The sequence below is a fragment of the Pipistrellus kuhlii genome, unplaced genomic scaffold (assembly GCF_014108245.1).
Source record: "Pipistrellus kuhlii isolate mPipKuh1 unplaced genomic scaffold, mPipKuh1.p scaffold_m20_p_5, whole genome shotgun sequence".
Taxonomy (NCBI): Eukaryota; Metazoa; Chordata; class Mammalia; order Chiroptera; family Vespertilionidae; genus Pipistrellus; species Pipistrellus kuhlii.
In genome coordinates, this window is record NW_023425551.1 from 24,056,632 (window position 1) to 24,080,749 (window position 24,118).

At 38.3% G+C, this 24,118-nt stretch overlaps 1 protein-coding gene across 1 annotated transcript in view; it reads left to right on the plus strand.

Annotated features, from left to right (window-relative positions):
• UTRN (utrophin) overlaps nt 1-24,118 on the plus strand; it is a 341,169-nt gene that overhangs the window by 74,796 nt on the left and 242,255 nt on the right. Inside the window, 1 exon segment of the mRNA XM_045572887.1 lies at nt 15,834-15,895. Within this exon segment, the coding sequence (XP_045428843.1) occupies nt 15,834-15,895 (62 nt within the window).

A 24,118-nucleotide genomic window follows, 5' to 3' on the forward strand; every position in this document is an offset into this window, starting at 1 on the left:
GCTATCAAAAAGCAGTTCAATAAAGTGGCTGGGAGTACAGGCTCTTCCTTGTAAGGTTGTTGGGATGAAATGAGAAAACGTATGCATGAAGGTTAGTTTCATTAAGAAAAATATTGTTTGTGGGTGGCGGTTCTGATAGCATCCTCCATGCCTTCATCTCACTACGTCAATCATTTGTCTTTTACCTCTTACATGGGGGAGGTGCCATTAGGAACTGTTACAATTCAGTCTTCTCAATATCCCTTTTATAGAGGTAGAATGTCTATTAGTAACTCCATCTTCTAGATCAGAAATATTCCTGATTTCTTCCTTCGGATTTATCTCAGTGATGACAGGTTAAGATTGAGTTTACCTACAAGTAAGAGAAAGCCTTCTACTCTGGCTTAATGAAGAAAGAATTCATTTTTCTTTAGTAACCTTCAGTCTGTAGGTAGACAATCCAGGACCTGTTGGTTACCTGCTTAGGCAAACTGGCTGCTCTGCCCTGCTGGAGAAAAGTATAAGGCCAAGGGCAAAAATGTTATGCCAAGTGAACTTGCTAATTTTTTGACAGGGAAATTAGATTTTCTGAAAGTTTCATGCAGCACCCTTTGCATGCTACTGGTCAAAACCTGAGCCATATGGTTATCCCTAGTTACAAGGTGAGTATTATAACTGCCACCTTGCTTCAAAGAAAACAAGATTCAACCAATGAAAAAGAGGGGGAGAAAGGGTTGTGTAGGTAACCAGCAGTATCTACCACAATGAGTTTGAACAGATAGTTCCCTGTTGAATAAGATGTCTAGAGACATCTTAATGAAAACAATTCTGATTCTAAAACCCAGATTACCTGGATTTACATTCCAAAAGGATGATATGTTGAGAATAAGAGTTCTAAAAGATGAAATTGGAACCTCATGAAGTTCTCCCCTTTGTCTTGCTGGGGTGTGTATGAACTAAGATACCAAATATCTCTTCTTTGAAAACCAAGTAGAAATGGAAATGAAAACTATTGCATGTGCTCTCCTTTCCTATCCCTGCCTCCCCCACCCCCCCAGTGGTGAATTACACATAACACACATTTTACTATGATAACCACTTTTAAGTGAACAGTGCAGAGGTATGGGTACATTTATTATACATTGCTGTGCGACCATCACCATAATCCATCTCTGTATCTTCTCATCTTTCAAAGTGGAAACGGTCCCTATTAAACAGTAACTCTCAGTTTTCCTCTCTGCCTAAACTATGCCAACCACCATTCTACTTTCTGTCTCTATAAATTTGACTACTGTAGGTACCTCGTCTAAGTGGAACTGTACAGTAGTTGTCTTTTTCCTCCCACTTAGCTAAAGGTCCTTAAGGTCCATCCATGTTGTAGCATATGCCAGAATTTTCTTCCCTTTTAAAGGCTAAATAGTATTCCATTGTACACATATGCCACGTTTTGTTTATTCGGCCACTGATGGACACTTGGATTGCTCCCACCTCTTAGCTATGGTGAACAGCGTTGCTTTGAACATGGGTGTGCCCATGTTTCTTCAGGATCCTGTTTTCAGGTTTGCTGGCTTACCCTTGTCCTGAGAGAAGTGCTAAAGCTTTAAAAGACTATCTGTTCAGATCTTTTTGTTTGACTCACTGTCTTGCTAACTTTAAGAGAAAATTGTCCTCATGAGTTATGTTTTGTATAATCTAGAATCACGGAAGGGAGGAAGTAATTGTAGTGTTCTCAGAAGACACTGGCCTGGGAGTTGCTGCAATGAAAAAAAAAGACACTAGATTTTAGGGTGTGATTAGGAAGGAAACAGGAAAGAATACAAAACATAACCCTTCCTTTGCAAATCTAAGGATGACCGCACACATGGATTACTCTCCTTGACTCTGGTCCCCTGCTTAATTGAACAGCTAGAGAAGTCTAGTGAAGGAAACTTAAGTCCTGGAGCGAATACATTTGATGTTTTTATAAAACGGGCTCAAATGATTAGGACTCTTTGGTCTAAAATGATAGAAGTGAGGAGAAAATGTAATTACTGGCTATAAAAGCATTTATTTCAGCAGAGCAAACATGAACTTGCGTTTCTAATCTTCAACTAAATTAATTACATTAATCGTTAACTAAGTTAAATTATTATGGACTTTTTGGTGTTTCAAAGAGGGACATTTAAGACTAAAAAAGGAACTATTTTATGCAGAAGATAATTACCAAGTCTGCTATACCCAGAGACTGAGTTTATAAATTTCTAAAAAGGCAAAGAAAAGTCAAATCCACAGAAGACTATTAAAGGTGCTGATTTGAGGCAGGATCTAATTTTCCGAGGTTCTTAGAGGGTAAACAATATAGAGGATAACATTAGCATGTTGGGGTAAGGCTGGAATAGGAGGTTTCTTGCATTTTTGTTCATATTGTAGATTTTCCCTATTTCCCTTGTCCATTGCTACCTGAATAAGCTTTTCAGTAAACAATATTAATATTTCATGTGAATTTTACATAGTTATGTAAATTGAAAATGAGACTATACATTTTTTTCAACATGAAATTCAGTATTTAAATTGTTTTACTTATTTACTTATTTTTAATGTAAATACTTTTGTAAAGAATGCTGTGCTTCATGAGCCAATTTCATAACTGTGAAGTCCATGGGAAAAAGTCTTTATCCCTGAGTTTTCAAGGAGAAACATAGTGTTCCTTTCTGGCTTGTTTTCCCTGCTTATTATAAATATTTATCTTGGACAAAGGATGGCATTTTAATGGACTTGAAATTTTGAAAATTCAATTATTACAGTGATTCTCTTCCTTTTAAAAAATTGTTTTAACTTTTCATGCTTAGCATTTTAACATTTAAATAAAGAAAATAAATTTAAAAAGTACTTCTAAAATATTCTATTTTTTATTTTGAAAATTATACTTCTAGTGGGTGATATTTCATGAGAGTATATGAACAAAGGACAGATACTGCTTATCCCTCTCCTCTTCCCTGGTTTATGTTCATTTTCTTTTTTTTTTTTTTTAAATATATTTTATTGATTTTTATACAGAGAGGAAGGGAGAGAGATAGAGAGTTAGAAACATCAATGAGAGAGAGTCATCGATCAGCTGCCTCTTGCACACCCCCTACTGGGGACACGCCCGCAACCAAGGTACATGCCCTTGACCGGGATCGAACCCGGGACCCTTCAGTCCCCAAGCTGATGCTCTATCCATTGAGCCAAACCGGTCCCGGCTATGTTCATTTTCTTAAAGTGAGTAAAATATTCTACTCTTGAGACAGTCTGGTGGCTTGGTGTGATCCGTCAGTAACATTTGGTTTTGTATTAATCTTCCATGTTTGCCTTTCCATCTTAATAACTAATTATTATTGTGATAATTTTACATAGAAATGTTTCAATTTATTGCAAATATTATATTTTCAATGATGTGCTTCCCTCTTCAAAGTGTTTTATAATGAATAGACTAGAAGATGGGAAGAGATGGATCCCCCGTAGGTACTATTACTTTTCATCTGTCTAATTATCTCTTCAGACTGGAGTGGAAAACTCAGTGGAAGGACATTCAAGAAAAGCAATTTAACCTGCAGAGTTTCATTTTCAGAAATATGTGACCTTAATGGGATCTGGTTGAGAAACGTGGCTCCTAATGTATTTCTCTCATCCATCCTGTGGGGTTTGGCTCCATCAGAGAGCCCTTTCTGTGTACTGAGTGTGGCTTCCCATCTCTCTCTCCTTCCTAGATCCTTCCTGTCTGCATGTAATGACAGGTAATGCAGGCCTCCCTTATTCTTACCCGCCCCCCAACAAAAAAAGGCAAGCAGACAGGAGATCTTTGTCACTCAATTTAGTTTTTTGGCTGCTACATTCTCTTCCTCTCCTACTTGATCACATCCAAGTGGGAAAAAATACACTGTTAGTGGGTGGGTGCTTTAAAGAAAAAAATGGTACAGAGTATTCTATTTTATTTATTATAAAAACCAGAATATATAGTTAATAAAATTAGGATATGAGAATCTTCTGTGGGTCTTCTTAGAAATAAACAGTACTAATATTTTGGCTTTTTTTCTAGTCATTTATGTACACAGTGTATAAATATACACTATATACTCTTTAACGACCATAATTTTTATTCCTTAATATATTAAAACATATTTAAAATACTGACTCAGTAAGAGTTAGATATCAGTAGTTTTCAAAATATTGAGCATGTGTTGAAATGATAATATTTTGAATATATTGGTTAAATAACATACTTCTATCGATAAAATTAATTATACCTCTTCTTCAATGTAGCTACTAGAAACTTGAAAATTCTGTATATGCCTCACATGTATTTCTATTGGACAATGCTGTTTTAGAGAGAGGATTTAAAGGAATTAGTCAGCATCAGGTAATTAGAATCCTCCTAGCCAGTGGCTGAACACAGGGCCTTAAGGGATCTAGTCTCCTCATCTTGCCAGATTTTTATTCTGTTTAATCAATGGTGGGTCATGTCTATAAAATATTTAGCTAATTCACATTAATTGAATAACACTAACTTCACCAGCGCCAATTCTCAAGCCACAGTAGAAGCACATTTCTCACATTTACTAAATTAATTAGTCAAGTCTCTGGGGTTAATGGTGACAAAGATAGCTGATGCCTTGTATTGGTGTGTAGCTTTTCTAATTAAATTACACTCCCCTTCTCTGGAGTATTGTCCTGGGTTGGGATGACTGTGAGGCCCCAGCGTGGTTTTCATGCTGGAATTTGTGTGTTGCTCTGTGGCCAGCTTTTTTTGTGGTTAAGGAACCTGGGGAGGCATCTTAGGTACCTGCCTTCTCCTTTCCCTTCTTTCCTTTCAGGATTCCCCTTCTTCATTTAACAACAGAAAGAATCATCTCTCAACCTCCTCAGCTTTCACTGAATTGCATGCTGTTAGGCACCAAGAAAGGAAACAATTTAAGAATGCAAAACAAAGAATACTCCATTAAAAATTATTAAAATGATATGTGCCTTATTACTAGTACATCTAGGAATGAGGCTTTGTGCCTGCCATCTTTATCCATCCATCCATCCATCCATCCATCCATCCATCCATCCATCCACCCACCCATCTTAGAATGCAAGTTCTGAAGTGAGCTATTGTCCTGGAGATACATATTAACATGGTTTTTAGATAGAAAACTAAAATCAGACTTGCCTTGTCAGAAATTAATTCTGATTGAGGTGACTAGTTTGATAGTGAGGACTGTTTTTGCCAATTAGGTAATAGAGAAGATGTTTTCTATTAATTGAAGAGCTGAATTTGCAGCTCCTTAACAATATGCTAGAAATTATGTCTTCTTGCCTATTTAAATTTACCATAAATATTAACTGTCAACTTAAAAAAAATACGTGGGAATTCTTTTAGAACATAAAATGTTTGAAGCCTCTGATTTAAACTGACATAAATATAGCATTACTATTTCTCTGTTGAAATTTTAAAAAGTCTATTATAGACATCAGACAGGAAGTTTCAAGAAGAGAAAGAAAAGATGCAAGAAGACATTCAAGAAAAGAATTAGTGGAAAGAGACTCCAAATGCTGTTGGATTGCTGTATCAGTGTTTCCCAAACTTTTGACATATGTGCACCTCTTCTATAATTTTTGTAACGCTGAGTACCCCTCATACTCATGAGAACGTAGAATTAGGCGCAGCTAAGCACGGTGCAGTACATACCCCCACCAAACTCTTCCCGTACCCCTGGGGGTACGTGTACCACACTTTGGGAAATACTGCCAGGTGACTAGGACCAGTGTTGTGAGGCAGGCTTTATGGCTGAGAATTCTAGAATGGTCCAGGGAGGAATGCTGAAGAAGAATATTCAGGGAGGCAGGATGGGGGAGGTTTTGGATATTCAAAAAACTAAAGCAGTCAGAAGGAGGAAATAGGTGCTGAACACAAAGAAAGAGGGGAAGAGTTTCTGCAAATGTTGGGGTGAGGTCATGATAGCTCGTAGTTCTGTTTGTGGGGATGTTCTGGCCTCTATGATTGTCTAAACTTTTGCTAGTATCTAATTTGGATGACCTGGAGATGCTTTTTCTTGGATCCTTCAGTTCCTTGAAGTCACATTACTCTTGGGGCTACCTGGGGACTCTCCTGCTTAGCTGATGACACACAGATAGCTAAATTGAAGTACTGGTATATTGCCACACTTCTTAATTCACTGGAGTTGTTGGGTTTGGAAGGCTATCACTGGCATCTATGTTGCTCATTTATTTAGTCTATATACTTGTATCTGAGTGTGATGACCCAAAGTTGTGATTATGGAAGACACATGATACACAGTTAAAGGTTTTCTACAACAGGTCTATAGATAATACTAGCATTCCTATATAGGTGTGCAGGGAGCTATTTGGGTTCTGAAAGTGTTTTCTTTTTATTTTGATGTTTTTTTCTATAAGTTTTCTTTTTGTGTGTATGAGAATGACTATTGTTTATTTTTATTGCTTTATCATATAGATTTATAAGGATTCTAAAACATCTTTTAGATTCTTTATAATATGGAAAAAAATAAAGCAAACCCAGAAAAAGACATCGAATACTTAACAGCCTTGAAAGACATATTTTTTTTCCTTCTTATTTTGGAAAGTAGAACTTGTCACGACAAAGTCTGAAGTCAGATCAGTGGAATGTTTTTTACGTTCAAAAAATTGTTTCCAATTCCCATGAAAAGTCATTTGCATGAATTTTCATACACTATAGATATCTGTTTATGAAGCAGTTATTCTTTTTTGAGATTTCTGTAGCATTTGTAGAACATGATAGACTTTTATTTAATAGGAATAAAGTGAAGATTTAGATTTCACAGTTTTATTTACTAAGTCTAAATTTTGTCAATAACTAAAAAAAACCCAAACAAACACTAGTTTTCTATTGGATTTTCATGACAGTGACTCATCATTTTTATGACTCATTCAGTTCCTCCTAAATAACCTCTCCTTGTTCTGTGACATTTCAACTGATTTTAATGAAACTCTTTTGCTCCAGGATAAGAGTCCAAAGTGAAGTATTTATATGTAAAATTTACAATTTCTGGCCCCATAAGTTGAGTCCTTGTTCTTTTGTATTTGCATGACATATACTAAGGTTAATAATTAAGACATTAGTAGTTTTTTAAAAGCTATTTACAGAGAGGTTTCAAACATCACCAGTTGCCTATAAATCTTACAGATAGTCTTCAGATGATGTTTAGAAGCTCTAGAAAGTGAAAGTAGGGATACATTTTCTCTTGTATTCCTATGCATTTATTTAAACCATCTGAGGAGTTCATCAAGGTGAAAATAGGTAAGAGGTAAGTAAAGTCCAAAATTAGAACATGGCTAGGAATTAATGGATCTCTCTAATTCTGAAAGTAATTATTTGGGTACTAGATTAATGATTTTGCAACATTGTGTGGGATAAATGAAAAAGAACATTTCTGAACCCTAGCTACTACTAGGAGTGTCATGCTGTTGAACTTGGACTATAGTTCAGAACATCTTCAGGATATCTGGGAGGGTTTGCTTAGTAGTTTTTGCATTTTCAAAAGTCAGTCTATGGTCAACATCATTAGTGGTAAGGGAAATGCAAACCACGACATATCATTTTATACCTACTAAGATGGCTATAATACAATAATAATAAAAAAAGGAAAATAAGTATTAGTGAGGATATGGAGAAATTGAAACCTGTGTACATTGCTTGTGAAAGTGTAAAAGGGTGTAGCCACTACATAATCAGCTTGGCATTTCCTCAAAACTCGAAACATAGAATTGCTGAATGACCCAACAGTTCCACTGGGAGGTTCAGTGTATGCAAAGGAACTGAAAGCAGGCACTTGAACAGATAGATACTAGTATGCTAGTTTTCATGGCAGCATTTTTTTTACAATAGCCCAAAGGTAGGAACAACCCAAGAGTCCACCAACAGGTGAATGGCTAAATAAAAAGTGGCATGCATGTACAATGGACTATTAATTCAGCCAAAAGAAGGAGTGAAATTCTGACACATGTTACAATATGGACAAGCCTTGAACACATTATGCTAAGTGAAAGAAGACATATGTGATTCCACTTATATGAGATATCTAGATGAGGCAAATACATAGAAACAGAAAGGTTAGAGATTACCAGGCCTGGATGGAAGGGGAAGGGGAGAGTTCTTACTCAGTGATTATAGATTTTCTCTTGGGGTGGATGAAAAAATTTTTGAACAGATAGTGGCAATGGTTGCACAACACTCTAAATCTAATCAATGCCACTGAATTATGCACTTTAAGATGGCTATAATGACAAATTGTGTGTAATATATATTTTGCCACAATTTTAAAATTAATAATGTAAAACACCAAAAACTGAATTGCAAACTTTAAATGGCTGAATTGTATGACATGTGAATTATATTTAAATATAATATATATATATATATATATATATATATATATATATATATATATATATATATTTTTTTTTTTTTTTTTTAAAGCAGTTTTGGGAGCTAGAGAAGTATTAGATAAAGAGGCATGGATCCTGACTTATTTATGACACCAATTTACTGCATGCTGTGGGTAAACTTCTGACATTTCTAGTCTCTGGTTGATGAGGTGCATCTTTATTTTCCTTCCTGCTTTTATACTCTGTGATTCTGTGATAGTAAGGTGAGCAGTCTGGTGGTGAGTCTGAGTCTCAGCTGAAACATTTTCCTTCCAATCCTGAGAATAGAAACTGTCTATCCAATTAAGGTGCAGCTGCGGACTTTTATGAACCCAAATGGTCCATAATTATACTGAATTTGGGAGCCGAGCGGATAGGTCAGACAGAGGTCATGCTAACAGAGCATGTGTTTACTTAAACAGGTTGGTTTTCAAGTAATCTATATCTTCTTACAAGGACATTCTTTTGACCATTTGACTCAGTAATCCCACTTTTAGGAATATATTCCAAGAAATCAGAAACACCAATTGGAAAGGATACATGCATTCCTATGTTCATAGCAGCATAATTTGCAATAACTAAGATTTGGAAACAGCCTAAGTGCCCATCAGCAGAAGAGTGGATTAAAAAGCTGTAGCACATCTATACAGTGGAATACTACGCTGCTGTAGCAAAGAAGGAATTCTTACCATTTGCAATAGCATGGATGGACCTGGAGAGCATTATGCTAAGTGAAATAAGCCAATCGGATAAAGATAAATATCACATGATCTCACTCATGTGAGCAATAAAATGAACAACATAAACTGATGAACAGAAATAGAGCTATTGAACAGACCATCCAACCTAAGAGGGAAGGCAGGGGAGGAGGTGGGGGGAGAGATCAACCAAAGGACTTGTGTGCATGCATATAAGCATAACCAATAGACACAGACAGTAGTGGGGTGAGGGCATTTGCTGGGGGAGGGGTGGGAGTGGCTAGAGAGAGGCCAATGGGGGAAAAAAGGAGACTTATATAATACTTTATACAATAAAGAATTAAAAAAAAAAGGATTTGGAGAGGAAAAAAAGAACATTATTTTGAGCATATATTTCTAATTCTGTACACTCGATTCTTTTTATGGGTTTCAACTATTTTCAGGATGGAAAACTTTCTGAAGATTGAGTTATTTTAGAATTATTGTCTTGACATCATTATATGTTAGAGTCCTCTGTGTTTTTTTATAGATACATAATTATGTTTTTATTAAATGTGCTCTTCTTTATAGGGTCTGGTATTTAGTCCGAGCCTGAAATGGAGAGGGTATTATTCAATTATGTCTTAATCTGTCTAGGATGTCTTTCTTCCCATCTTTGCGTGAACCAAACTTCATTTGTCCTTCATTACATATTGTAAACACCAGTTCCCCCATGAAACTCCCTTTGACCTTCTCTTTCTTGGCTATGCATTGAACACAGGCTCAGGAGGTGGTCAGACCTGGTTCTGTTTGTGACTCTGTGACTTGGCATGTGAATGAGATTCATTTAACTTTTGTCCCTGGTTTCAGCCTCTCATTGGAAAAGTGAGTGGTTTTCCTCTTCTTTTTCACTCCATCCATCTCCACTTCTCCCGAAGAGACCATCAAATGCTTTTTTTTTGTTTTTTTTTGTTTTGTACAGAGTGAAACAAAAGTCTGTTTTAAATGCAGTTTTTAGCTTTAAGAACTTCAAATTATAGATGCAATAAACTTACAAAAATATAACTTGAAATGTTATCATATTTTCTTGTACACTTAGGTAGTTTTGAAAAGCACATTTAAAAATATATATATTTTATTGAATTTTTACAGAGAGGAAGGAAGAAGGAGAGAGCTAGAAACATCGATGAGAGAGAAACATCAACCAGCTGCCTCTTGCACACTCCCTACTGGGGATGTGCCCGCAACCAATGTACATGCCCTTGACCGTTATTGAACCTGGGACCTTTCGGTCTGCTCTATCCCACTGAGCCAAACTGGTTTCGGCAGCACATTTTTTAATTTTAAGTGCCCCCCACCCCAGATCCTCTGAGGATGTCAGATTTTGAAACAAAATCAGGAGTTTAAGCACTCTGCTTTTGAACCGTCTGTCTTCTCTTGTCTCTGTTTCTTTGTCTATACATTTATAGTATTTTGTAGATTATTACATAATATTTATGTTTCTGTATGACATTTTAATACATATTGCTTGAATAAATGAATTGGTGTTTTTCAGAGACCTACAAATTGGGTATGACAAAGTGGGAGAGGAGAATGACGTGACTAAGCCTTAGTAATGGATTTATTCTGGGGTTGAGTCACATACCCGGAAAAAGAGGGTGGTCTGAAATGCTTTCACTGCTTCTGAAATCATCTCCTTTTGCTAATGAGAAACTGGCTTCCTAGGTTGTGTTAAATTTCTTGAAAGAGGCTTCCATAAAGTCAATCCAAGTTTGAAATCATCCAACAAGATATTATTTTTTGGCCTAAATTCTAAGGATTTCTTTTCTGAAGAGCTGCATCTTATGAAACCCAGGTTATTGCCAGCCAATTGGACACTCTTCAGTTGCTTTGAAAAGTGTACAAGGGGTCATGCTTTCTGTCTAATAGTAGAGTTTTAATGGTGGTGTATGTGCTCCTGAGACGAGTGTGTTTCCCTAGGGGATGCAACTCCTAGTTTCTCTGCCCCGTTTCCAGTTTAACGTTTACATTGAGATTTGTTGCTAAGCTCTGCTCAAGGCATTTTTGATATGCATTTGAGCTGGCTGGTGAAGTGAAATAGATTTCTAACTCGTTTCTTTGAAGATTTATCAGGCAGATTTCTTGATGTTTCTTGCTTCATTTCTCTTACCCATCACAGAAATAAAATTCCAGGCCAGGCTCTGGATCTGCGTGAGCATGTCAGAAGCATTCTAAGAAGAGCAAAATATTTAGAGGAAGAATTTGGAAAATCAGCCTTAAGGGATTTAACACATTTTTCTTCTAATTCAGTCCCGTGTTTGTCCCCCTAATGGAGAAAGGTCATTAATGGGTAAGATTTACTGAGGCAGGAAAGGCTTTCAGAAACTACATGTGTTTTTAAACTTCAAATCTAAAGAAAACACTTGTTTGGGTACCAGAAAGAATATATTTAGACTGTAAATTATACTCACTCATTTAATCTATACTAATAAAAGGGTAATATGCTAATTGGGGCTGAAGTTTTCAGGACATCCATCCAGACATCCATCTGAATAAAGCCATTGCGACTTTGAGGGCTTGGGTTCAGGCAGCCTTGGGTTCAGGCAGCCTTGGGTTCAGGCAGCCTTGAGCCCCTGACTGCTCCTGGACTATGAGAGGGAGCAGGCTAGGCTGAAAGACCATCCCCCGCCAGTACACGAATTTTTGTGCACACTGGGTCTCTAGTTCATATGTAAATAATATAGTTATATGCAAGTTAACTAATTGGCTTGATAGTGGAGAGTTAAAAGAATTTGAGACTTTTGGAGTTCTGTGTAAATTTCTAGGAAGGCAAAATGATTGATCAGAATAGCATGACTTAGATTTTGAGATGTCCTGCTACTGCTTTGCTAGTATGTTTTCACCTCCCTGTTACAGAGACCTGGGCCAAGGTTCTAATGGTTGTGGTGTGGAGGGCAGTTCTATACTACCAAGTGTTCCAAAGCTGTTATATTTTTAATTTCATAATCGAAAAGCTTCAGGCTAATTCCTGTACTTTACTGAATTCCTGTGGTGTGTGTGTGTGTGTGTGTGTGTGTGTGTGTGTATGTATGAAAGGAATAAAATGTGAACTTAAGGCTTGTTGAAATATGAATCCTTTTTTCCTCTTTATACCACAAATATTAATATAAAAGAAATTTTGATGAATTTTGGAGTGTTTTTGAAATGTTTGGGGTTGATTATCTTTTGTAAGCCAATACTTTATTTTATATCAGTTACTTAGACTCATATTCAGACTTTGATTGGACTCAAAGACTATTGTAGAAAAATTACCTCTTTGATTTTTATAAACATCTCTGTATGGTGGGGATCTATCTTTAAAATTTGATTCATTCTATATTTGATAAAATTGAAAAATTTTATTTATCATTTGATAAGGTGATGGGTACTTTATTCTGCTTTATACCTGTTGAGGACCCTGTATAGTATTAGATAACTTAATATGATTTTGAAAATAAGAAGGCTAAATACCTAGAAAAGAGGTTAAGAAAAGATACAATCCTATCTAATAAAAGAGCAATATGCAAATTGACTGTACCTCTGCTACACCCACTGGCTACTCAGGAGTGAGTTTGCAAATTAACCCACCCAAGATAGCTGTGGCCATGAAGTGAGCAGGAGGCTTGTGTTTCCCTGACAATGGAGGAAGCCAAGCTTCCTACTCACCCTGGTTGGCCCTGAATTCCTCTCAAGGCTACAAAGTTTCAATTATAGAAGTTAAATAAATCCCAACAAAAATGGCTGGAACGAGCAGGAGGCTTGGTTTTCCCCAGCAATGGAGGAAGCTAAGCTTTCTGCCTGCCCTGGCCTGCCCTAGCCTTCACTCAAGGCTACAAAGTTTCAATTATAGAAGATAAAAAGAAATGCCAGATACCAGGGCCTCCTCTTGGGTCGCTGGGGTGTGTGGCTGGCCTGCAAACCACCACAGGCCTCTCACTCAGACCACCTCATGCCCTAAGGGAACCTCCACTCTGATCTGGGCCACCTTTCAGGGCAAAACAGCTGGGCCTCTCCCGTGCACCAGGCCTCTATCCTATCTAATCAAAGAGTAGTATGCAGATTGACCATCACTCCAATGTTCAAGATGGCTTTCCCCATATGGACACAAGATGGCCTCCACAAGATGGCCAGCAGGGGAGTGACCAGATCTGCAAGGGAGGGCAATTGTGGGTGATCTGGCCAGCAGGGGAGGGCAGTTAGGTGCAGTCCGGTTGGCAGGGGAGCAGTTAGGCATTGATCAGGCTGGCAGGGAGTGGTTAGGGGGTGATCAGGCTGGCAGGCAGAAGCAGTTAGGGGCAATCAGGAAGGCAAGCAGGCACGCAGTTGGGAGTCAGCAGTCCTAGATTGTGAGAGGGCAGTCAGGCATCGCTCTAGGGGTCCCAGATTGGAGAGGGTGCAGGCTGGGTTGAAGGATACTACCCCCCCGCATGAATTTAGTGCACTGGGCCTCTAGTGTAGTAATATTGTCCCTTAGAATTTTTCTATTTTTATGGTCAAACATTCTTAAGTTGTATGAAGGTTATGAAATTAACAGAATTTATTACTTATGACATCTATATTTGTTTATAGCATTAAAGAATAATAGATATGGCACCATTTACAAAATAAATCTTTTGAAAGTAGTGGGACAAGTAATTGGATTTTTCAAGTGCTTTGAACACTGATTTTAATATATTTATATTGGTGGTCTGGTATAGTGCTCTTGGCCTGTTGATGTGTCTGGTTGCCTTATATTCTGTGTATAATCTGAGCTCTGTCCCTCTGGGGTGTGATGTTCAGGGACGGGATATTCACAGCCTGTAAGCTAGTCCTCTAGGTTCATAAATGGCTGATCTGTGGCATTGATCAGATGGCAGAAAGCCTGCAATGGGGGCTGATGCTGAATGCATTATCCTCTCTGGAAGGAAGGCCTCTGCTTAGCACAATTAACATCAAGAAGTTTCTTCGACAGCAGCTTTGTTTTTCATCCAGTTGTCCCCTAGGTGTCCCGGAGTCAGTCTCCAATTACCCTTATGGATCTATCGGAGTGCACTTTCCTGAAGCTGCTGCTATATTTATTCCAGGAATGACCTTTTCATTACAAACTCTCCTTCCAGAAGAGAGTAAGGACCAAAGACACCACAGACATGGGGAAGTGTCGGGGTGAATTTCTAATTATGTTGTTAGAGCTGAGCAAGGAGGAATGGGTGGGAGGAAGCCCTTTCAGATGGACAGATGGATAGGTGGATGGAGGGCAGGGCTCACTGGGGCCTCCTCTGTTATTATTTTGCTGTTATCATGCCGCAGGGGGCGGGTGGGGGGCAAGGGGGTTGCTGCAGCCTGGTGGTGTGGACGGTAGTGGAACCAGCATTGTGTATATAGCAGCTTTCTGCACTGTTCCAGGTGCTCCTTGGGCAGCTTTCAGAACTACTTAGAGGCTGTTAACAGGCTGCTTTGTAGGACTTAAATAGGTTCTACAAAGCAGCCGGTTGTATTAGGGCATTGGTGAGCTATTGAAGAGGATATGGTTAGAAGTAACAGTAAGGGTAAAATAGATGTCTATCTGATTTGTTCATACATATACTATACTAACAACCATAACAAGAACAAAGAAGAATTGAACTCCAGCTCTGTACCAAGTATTTTCCACTTATAGTCACTAATCCTCACACTGCCCTTATGAGCGGGGCGCTATTGATCCACATTTTACATATGGGAGCTTAGAGACTAGGAGCCCTTATGATGGCTTACCCAAGGCCACAGGCTAGTACATTGGGATGTGGTCTGTATGGTTCTAAAGCCCCCTGATCTTCTCATTATACTGCCAGGCCTCTTTATAGCCAGCTCAGTCACCCTCCCCATCTTTAAGAAGTTCAGGATGCTTTAGTTTTTTAAGGTCAATTTTCACTTGTGCTTTGAAAAATGAACTTGTAATTATTATTTTTTTTAAATACTGATTTCTCTACTTGCAAAATATATAGATCATACTTACGGAACAAGATCATTCAAATCTTGCCATGTCATTCTTTCTACAAAAAATAGGGTATGGAATTGACTGTAAACCTTATACTAGACTTACACTAAACCTTGAACTAGTTTTTGTTCTGGAAGGCATAGAACTCATATGAAAAGATGGGAAATAATGAATTTCTTAGTTTTTAATGGATATATTATTTTGTTTTGAACATGCTGACATTTTTATTATGCTGAAATTTTACTAAAATGCAAGTCTGTATTGCATATGATAGTTCTATCCTACAATTTTATATATATATATATATATATATATATATATGACTTATTTTTTACAGAGAAGAAGAGAGAGGGCTAGAGAGTTAGAAACATCGATGAGAGAGAAACATCAACTAGCTGCCTCTTGTACATCCCCTACTGGGGATGTGCCTGAAACCAAGGTTCATGCCCTTGACCAGAATTGAACCTGGGACCTTTCAGTCCACAGGCCGACGCTTTATCCACTGAGCCAAACCGGTTTCAGCCAAATGTGGATTTCGTGGCTGCTGGCAATATACCGATGCTTGGGAAAGGCGCTTGAGCCTCTCTGTGCTGCATAAATGTGTCAGCGGGCTCTATAAATGCTGGAGTCGTCAACCATGACATTCTTCATTAGCTGGGGATCACTGTGCCTTAGCAGCACCATCTAAAATTCTCTGGGATAGAGATGATCTCGTACTGTGTCTCATACGTTTCCCTTCTCTCTCTTTTCCCCTCCCACAGATGAACACAATGACGTGCAGAAGAAAACCTTTACCAAATGGATAAACGCTCGCTTTTCAAAGGTAACTAAGACTTTCCAAAACCCTCTGATGATTCACGTGCTTCATTCTGACTGATGGAGCTCAGTTGGAAGCACAGTGAATTACCCCCATGAAATCCGACCTAACAAAAATAGAGAGCTACATTTATTCTTCTTTTATTGTCTTCTAAGATAGGTTGAAGTGGAAATTCTGGTATAAATAGTTCAGAGTGCAAAGGGCTGTTTATTTTCATCTGGCAGTCTCTGGACATTAAGCCAATAGTTTGTTCCTTTTGCCTCTCTGAATCCTGGGTACATTTAGGAAATGAGCATGTCACTGGGAAAATTTTGTGTTCACTTAGCTAAAAAGGTGATTTCAATTTGCTGGTTAAGATTAAGTTGTTATCATTCAGGCAGCCATTCTACCCTGTGCAGAAAAGTATAGGGATTCTTACACTGGTTGTGGCTAGTAATTCTTACCTACCATGTTGTTCTTTTCTTGTGAACTTCCTCAATTTTTCGCCCAAAGTTGTACTCTTTCCCAGTATTTCTTACCACTTGGATTATAATCAAAGTTTTGATTGATATTTTGCTTAGGGGCAGAGTAAGCTGAAGAGAGGAATCGCAACACTATTTTCAAACTTATCCTATTAGAGTTACCCATTGGTTATTGAAGTGGTTCCCTCCTGGGGTCTCTGGGTAATTAATCCAGAGGCTACTGGAAATTTTGTTCTCTGAGTCTGAGAAGAGAGGAAAATTTTCAGGTTAGTGGATTGTAGGATGACACTATAGTAAGATGAAAAAAAAAAAAACTTTCTCAGAGAAATGCCATTATGGTATTTAAAATAGTCTAAAATCTATTAATTGAGCTATTTTATAAAAATTCTACTTGGGAAGGTTGCAAAGCTTAGGAAAATAAAAATTGCTATTTCTTTGGAGCAAAATAAAAGTGTATTAAGATTACTTTGACTAGCAGTGCAGTTTAAAATTGCTCCGCATCCCAATACTTAAAGTTGATTATTTGATTGCAATGAATTTTTAGGTTTTGCAAGTTTTTTTGTTGAGGGATATTTTATCTTGCCTCTGAGAATGTAAGGAGTGTAAAAACTGTCTGACGTTGACAGAAAGGTCAAGCATATAGAAGTGCTTGCACAATTGGTAGTTTTCTGTGTAGGATTATTCCAAAGCAGACAGGTTTTTTTTGTTTTGTTTTTGTTTTGGTAAATTTTAATTTGTTTTGTTGTAGAGGCATAGGCAACCTTCTATGCCTTTGATTGCCAGTAGTCCTAGGATAGATGATTTTATGAACTTGATATTTAAAATTTTACACTTATAATGTATATATTATTTTTAACATTAAATCAGGGCTTTAAGTTCCATGCAAGTTATTTGCTCCAGAAGTCTTATAAGTATTGCCAAGACACTGAAAAGCCCAAGTAATGTTACCACTCAGTAAAAGCTGAAGTTATGTAAATTGACACAAATGCTAAAAGCTTGTTTCATTTGGAGAAACAGTATTAAAAGTTGAGCTGATCCTGGAAACAATTTCTTTGAGATTACTTCTAATAAGAAATAGATGTCAAAAAGAAATTTGGATGAGTCTAAAACAAATGTATCAAAGACATTATTATTATTTGGATATAATGAAGTAGAAGAATATGTTACACGTCATATACTATATATAAACTAGAGGCCTGGTGCATGAAATTAGTGTACAGGGGAGAGGGATTGTCCCTCAGGCCAGCCTGCACCCTCTGCAATCTGGGATCCCTCTCCCAATCCAGGACTGTTGGCTCCCAACTGCTCGCTTGCCTGCTGCCTGATTACCCCTAACCTCTTCTGCCTGCCAGCCTGATCACCCCCTAACCACTTCCCTGCCAGTCTGATCAATGCCTGACTGCTCCTTGGCCAGCATGATTGACCCTAACTGCCCTCCCCTGCTGGCCTGGTCACCCCTAACTGCCCTCCCCTGCCAGCCTGATTGCCCCTAACTGTCCTCCTCTGCTGGCCTTATCCCTCCCAATTACCCTCTCCTGCAGGCCTTGTCTCCCCCAACTGCCCTTCCCCTGCTGACATGGTTCCCTCCAACTGTCCTTCCCTGCAGGTCTGGTCTCCCTCCTCCCCTTCCCCAAGTACCCTCTTTTGCCAGTCTGGTCACCCCTAACTGCCCTCCTCTGCTGTCCTGATCACCCACAACTGCCCTTCCCTGTTGGCTCTCTTTGGTGGCCATCTTTGACCACATAAGGGTGGTGATCTTGTGTTTTGGAGTGACAGTCAATTTACATATTACCTCTTCATTAGACAGGATATTTATTTATTTTTATTTTTATTTTTATTTTTTTCTTCTGGCTGTCTTAAGTCTATAAGTCTGACTGATTCCACATTGGTGACCAGGAAAAGGACAGACTGGGAGATTCCCATAGACTCCTTGCTCAGCTTAACTCCTGCAGAGCTGATATAAGGTTGGATTGGAGCATGGTGTCACTAGGTAATTGAGAAGCTGGCACAAGGAAAAAATTCTGTTGAAGGGGATGAATTGTATGTCACTCCTACTTTATCCATGCCCTTTGGTATATCGTGGTGAACTTTAAAATAGAATTCTTGATCGAGTCCGCTGCTTTCCTGTGGTGTGGGCCCCTCTGGAGAAATAAGGCTGGTCCCATGTGGTAGGAAATCCAACAGACCCTCATGGCATCTTCTGCCTTTTAGGAATTTGCTTTAAATTCCTTCAAACAGTTAAAACTTTGTGGCTTCCTCCCCAGCCAAAGTTTTGAATGTCAAGTCCTTGTTGATTCCAGTACCCTATATATTTAACAATTGTCTCTTCCTCTCCATCTTTATTGACACCTTTTGCCAAGTCATTGTTACCCGATTTAGGAAAAACTGTGAAAGAATTTAAGATTGGCGGAAAAGATTACTAGGATCCCTGCCAGCTAATCTATCTGGGTTATCTACCATACATTATTTTTGAGTTGCTCTACAATTCTGTGACTTGTAGATAGTGATGCAAATGATACATATTCATAAAAACATAAAGTAGCTTGCAAGACAATTGATTATTGCCCCCATGGAGAGACCTGTTTTTTATCTATTAAAAATTTATTTCACCTTTCCTTTATATAAACATATGGCATTTTGGATTCTCTTTTGAACCAGTTTTAACACCTTACTGGTTCCCTCATTAATTAATGAGTTGAAGTCTTTGACAAATGTTAATATTACATTTGAATGAAACCCACAGCTTTACCGTTGTTGTTTTTTTAAATTATTCCTGAACACACAGACCCCTGTAATACTTTGCCAACTGGTTCTTTCTTTCCATGCTTCACTTTATCCATCCCCTTCCTTTCACTTTCTACAGAGTAGATCTAAAAGTGTAAGCCCAATGGACTCTCTTTCTTTTCAGTAAAATCTTTCAATGGCTGCTTCTTGTTTGTATTTGGTTTTTAAGGTCCCAAATAGTTTGTCTCCCCCTCTCCCCAATTTACTCCTAATTTTATTTTACTGTACTCTTGCCTCTTAATTATGCTCTGCCCCCCACCCAGAGTCTTCCCATGGCTTGTACACAACTCCTTCCTCCGTCATTTCCTGGCCAACTGCTACTCTTCCTTGCCTGAGCATAATTGCTCACTTACTCAAGACACTTTCTGAGCTCCCAGAGTGGGGTGTAGGGTAGGTATCCTCTATACCCTGAAAGTGTTACCTTTTGAAGCACTCATCAAAAGTGTAATTTAAATAATTGTATCTGAAAGTATCTGTCTCTCCTCTTCTAGAGGGTGGTGTGTTCCTTGAATGCAGGGTTGTCTGTTTGGTTCACTGAAACAACTTCAGGCACCCAGCCAGCACCCAGTGGGTATTTATAGACTTAAAAAATAAATGAATGGCAGTGACTGAAACACACATTTAAATACCTAATACTAAATGCCCATAAAGCAGTTAGAAGTGATAGATTGGAAAGAGATAGGAGTGTGGAAATAAGAGCAAAGTGGCATAAACTCTGTTAGTTCATGGATTTAAATGCACCAAGAATTTTGCTGCATTTATTCACAAAAACAAACAAATCCAACTATGCAAAGGTCTCATATTTACCTGGTTTCTTGGAGGTGTGCTGCAAAGTTTATTAAATCTCCATTTGGATTTAATAGGTACCATTCCCTTGTCTAGTGGGTAGGATTCTTAAAATAGGATACACCTATAAATTTAGAGTGAAGAAAAATCAGTTTTAAAACTAAAAATTGGCTTAATTTATTCCTTAATAAGAGATTTGGAAAAGAGCTTGAGAATACTGAATACTATGGATCTAAAACCATATTTCAATTTTTAACTATATAAAAGAAATAGGATCGCTAAGATCCACTATATATAACAAGGATATATATATATATATATATATATATATATATATATATATATATAAGTCCTTGTTAATATCTCACTGAGTACACAGTGCTTTGGAGTTTGGTTGTCCTGAGAAGTCATACAGTATAGAAAAACTTATGGTTGTTGGATTTTGAAAAGCTCAGAAGAAAATGATTATCTAAAGTAGGGGTGTCGAACTCAATCAGAGAAGGGGCCAAAATCTAAAATCCAGCCTAAATCGTGGGCCGAATGGTTTACTGAACAGTCATAAACTGTCATTGTGATGGAAACGCAGCGGAGTGCAGTGATGACAGCGTGGTGCGGGCCACATTGCAAGGCCTGGCGGGACGGATTTGGCCCGCGGGCCTTGTGTTTGACACATGTGATCTAAAGGAGCTAAGTGTTAGGAAATTAAGCACTTCTTGCTGGATATGTGGCTCATTTATTTCTGACCTTTGGCAGTTTATTAGCCAATTTTCTCAGATCTCTTAGTTTTTATTCCTCTAGCTATGAGAAACACTTGATCATAATTGCTTGCCTCATATTGCTAAGAAATAGAGAGGCATTATTGTGAAACATTATAGAAGATTATAGTTTGAAATGCTAAATTAAAACCCTACCAGGTACCCCAAACTTGTGCATCCCTGGCCTGTGCTATTATATATGTTTTAAAACAGAAATGGAAGAAGAAAGTGTTGGCTCAGTGAGCCCACTTGATTCCATTGTCTGGTGGGTAAAGCGTGAGTGTTCTGTTCCCTCTAATTTGAAGAGCCTTTGGTTTGTTAGTGGCTGGTCTCCTGGGGGACCAGGCTTGTTGCTTCACTGTTGGGAAATGTGTTCTGACTTTAAGCCTGCATTTTCTTTGGATGACTTTCAGAGCTTCTCATCTGGCCGAGCTGAGAGGTACAAATTGCTGAAGCTCTTTTATCGGTTTAGTGAGGTGATTCTAAAAACAAACAAACAAACAAACAAACAAAACAAAACAAAACAACAACAACAAAACACCAACGTCCAACGCTTAACACATAAAGGTTAGAGGTAGAAATGTGCAAACTTAAAAATGCTGAACTTGAGTTTGGGCATATTTCTGCTTTTCCCCTTTTGAAGACAAAGGTGAGCCAAGTTTTCATTTAGTTACTGTTCCAAACTTGACATTTAAATAGATAGAACAGAAAAGGGGGAAATCTGGAGCATTTTTAAATAGGTTTCAATGTGAAGAGCTATTCAAATGTGTTCTTTTTGGAAACAGTGGGACGCTGCTGTTAGTGGCCTATCATTTTCTCCTTTTTTCATCTTAGAAGTTGATAGTCACAAAAATAGAAGTGGGAAAAGATGTGCAGGGAGGTTTGTAGAGGAGGGAGCAACAAAAGCATCCTGCAGGTGTTTAAGCCTTTTTTAAGTCTTGTTAAGGAGACTATCCAGGCTTCCTTGTGTGACAATAAATAGCATGTCCAGTAGAGATTTGAGCTCCACGGTTACGCACTGGGTCTACCATTGATTTATTTTCATGAGTATGTGTATGGCATATAAAACACTCAACTAAGTGTCTTTGGGGCCATGACCATTCAAGTGGCCCCTTAGGAAGTTTCAGTTTATGTCTGTTCACCAGTACCTCTCAAAAGCGAATAATGAAATGTATTCCATATTACTAAACAGCTTCCTGATAGATTTTGGCTATATTATGTAAGTTTGCTTGTTTTGTTTTCATCCTGTTTGATATTTGTTTGTTGGTTGGTTGGTTCCAAACATTATACTTGCAAAAATCACTTTCACCTGGTTACTCTGGTGAAACTAAAATAAATATTATACATAAATAAATAATTAAATACAAAAAATAAAAATTAAATATTATTCAACAAACTGTATTTTGTACATATTTAGTACTTAATAAATGATTTCGGCTGAGCTTATTCGTATTTGTAGTTGTTAAATACTTTTGGTATTATAGGCTGAATCGTTGTAATTGATGATCAAGTTTTGGATTAATCTGCTAAGAGGAAATGCCTTTTCACCCTTCACCTAGAAAGCAGTGAGCAGAGTCACCTACTTGTGTTCTGTTCAGCATGGGACCCCCCCTCCCCCAATTTCACCCGCTCCTCCCCTCCAGGATCACTATACTCCCTCCAGTCACCACCCAGAGCCAGCTTTGGGTAAATGCCAGGTGAAGTGGTCCTTGCCCTTTGTCTCTCAGATCCATCCTGCCCCAGCTCTTCCAGACCTCCTGCTGGTCACCTCCAATACAGGCACTTTAGGCTGATGGGGCTGGAGGGCAGTAGGGGCAGGGCCTGAGGAAGGACCCCCTCTCTGCTGGCGGCCTCCCTTGGTGAGGGAAAAGCCCCCTGTCCTCTGACTCCTGCATCTTCTGCTACTGCCTCTCAGGTGTGCCTGGAGGTTCTACTCCAGAATAGCCAAATGTATCTTCTGTCTCCTGCAAACAAAACTAAATTGTTTTTCTTGGAAAATTATTTCTGAACATATGCATCACTGAATTAACCTACCATTTATTTCTTCCTTTCCGTGCTTCACCTTATCCATTCCCTTTCTTCCACTTTCTACAGAGTGGCTGGAGTGATCTTAAAGTGTAAGCCTGGGTGGGTAGGCTTAAGCCAGTGTGGGCCAGTGAGCTGTAAAGAGAAGATTGGTGAAGGGAGGTGGTTTGGGGGGAAAGAAGCCTTTTCTGTTTAACTGAGCTAGGGGGCACTGGACCCATTTTCCCTTGTACCTGGCCTAAGAAGCTTTTAGCTGCAATTGCTACAGGTAGCCAGGCGCCACTGACCATGAGGGAAGCCTTCCTGGGGTGGTGGTGACATTGTTATTGTTTTCCCTGTTAGCGAAATTAAAAACAAACCTGCTAACAAAAAGGCCTTTATTCAATACAGAATCCAGGGAAAACACAATTTATTATTGAATATGCAGTTCAGACTAGTCGCATGCAGGCAGTGGCAAAAGACTAGAAAGTCTGGACAGAATTTCACATGACTATATGGTCAAGTAGAAGGAAGAACAGTGGTCACTCATGTCCTGGAGGGACAAATGGATGCACCTAAGAGACTTCTGCGTTTTGTTACCTTACATTGGAAAATTAGAGGCAATTTAATCCCTGATAAAAAAAAATTGGGCCTATTATGTTTTATTTTTTTTTACCATTTAAAAATGTTATTCAATTTATTGGGTGACATTGCTTAACAAATTATATATGTTTCAGGTAGACAATTCTATAATACATCACCTGTGTATTGTATTGTATTGTGTGTTCACCATCCAAGGCCACGTGTTCTTCAGTCACCATTTATTTGACTCTGCTTCCCTCCCACCCCCTTTCCCTCTTGTAACCACCATAAACTTGTCTCTGTCTATGAGTTTTTTGTTGGTCTTGTATGTCTGTTTGTTGCTTTCAGGTTAATATCTCACATGTGCATGAAATCATATGGTTCTTAGCTTTTTCGTCTGACTTACTTTGCTTAGGATGATATTCTCAAGATCTATTCATGTCGCAAATGGCAATATCTCATCCTTTGTTAAGGCCGAGTAGTGGTGCATTGTACATATGTACCACATCTTCTTTATCCAATCATCTATCCCAGGACACTTCAGTTATTTCCATGTCCTGTACACTGTGTATAGTGCTGCAATGAACATAGGGATACTTATATATTCTTCAAGTAAATATTTTCAAAAATTTGGGTGCCCACATCCTCAGTACGGGGTATGCAAGAGCAGCTGATCCATGACTCTCTCTCATCGATGTTTCTAACTATCTCTCTCTTTCTCTCTGTAAAAAATAATAATTTAAAAATATATTTTAAAAAACTGAGTGCCCAGAAGAGGGATTGCAGGGCCTGTTATGTTTTAAAATGGACACTCTAAAGGAAATGAAGGGGCAGGCAGCTGCTTCTCCTGTAGTAAA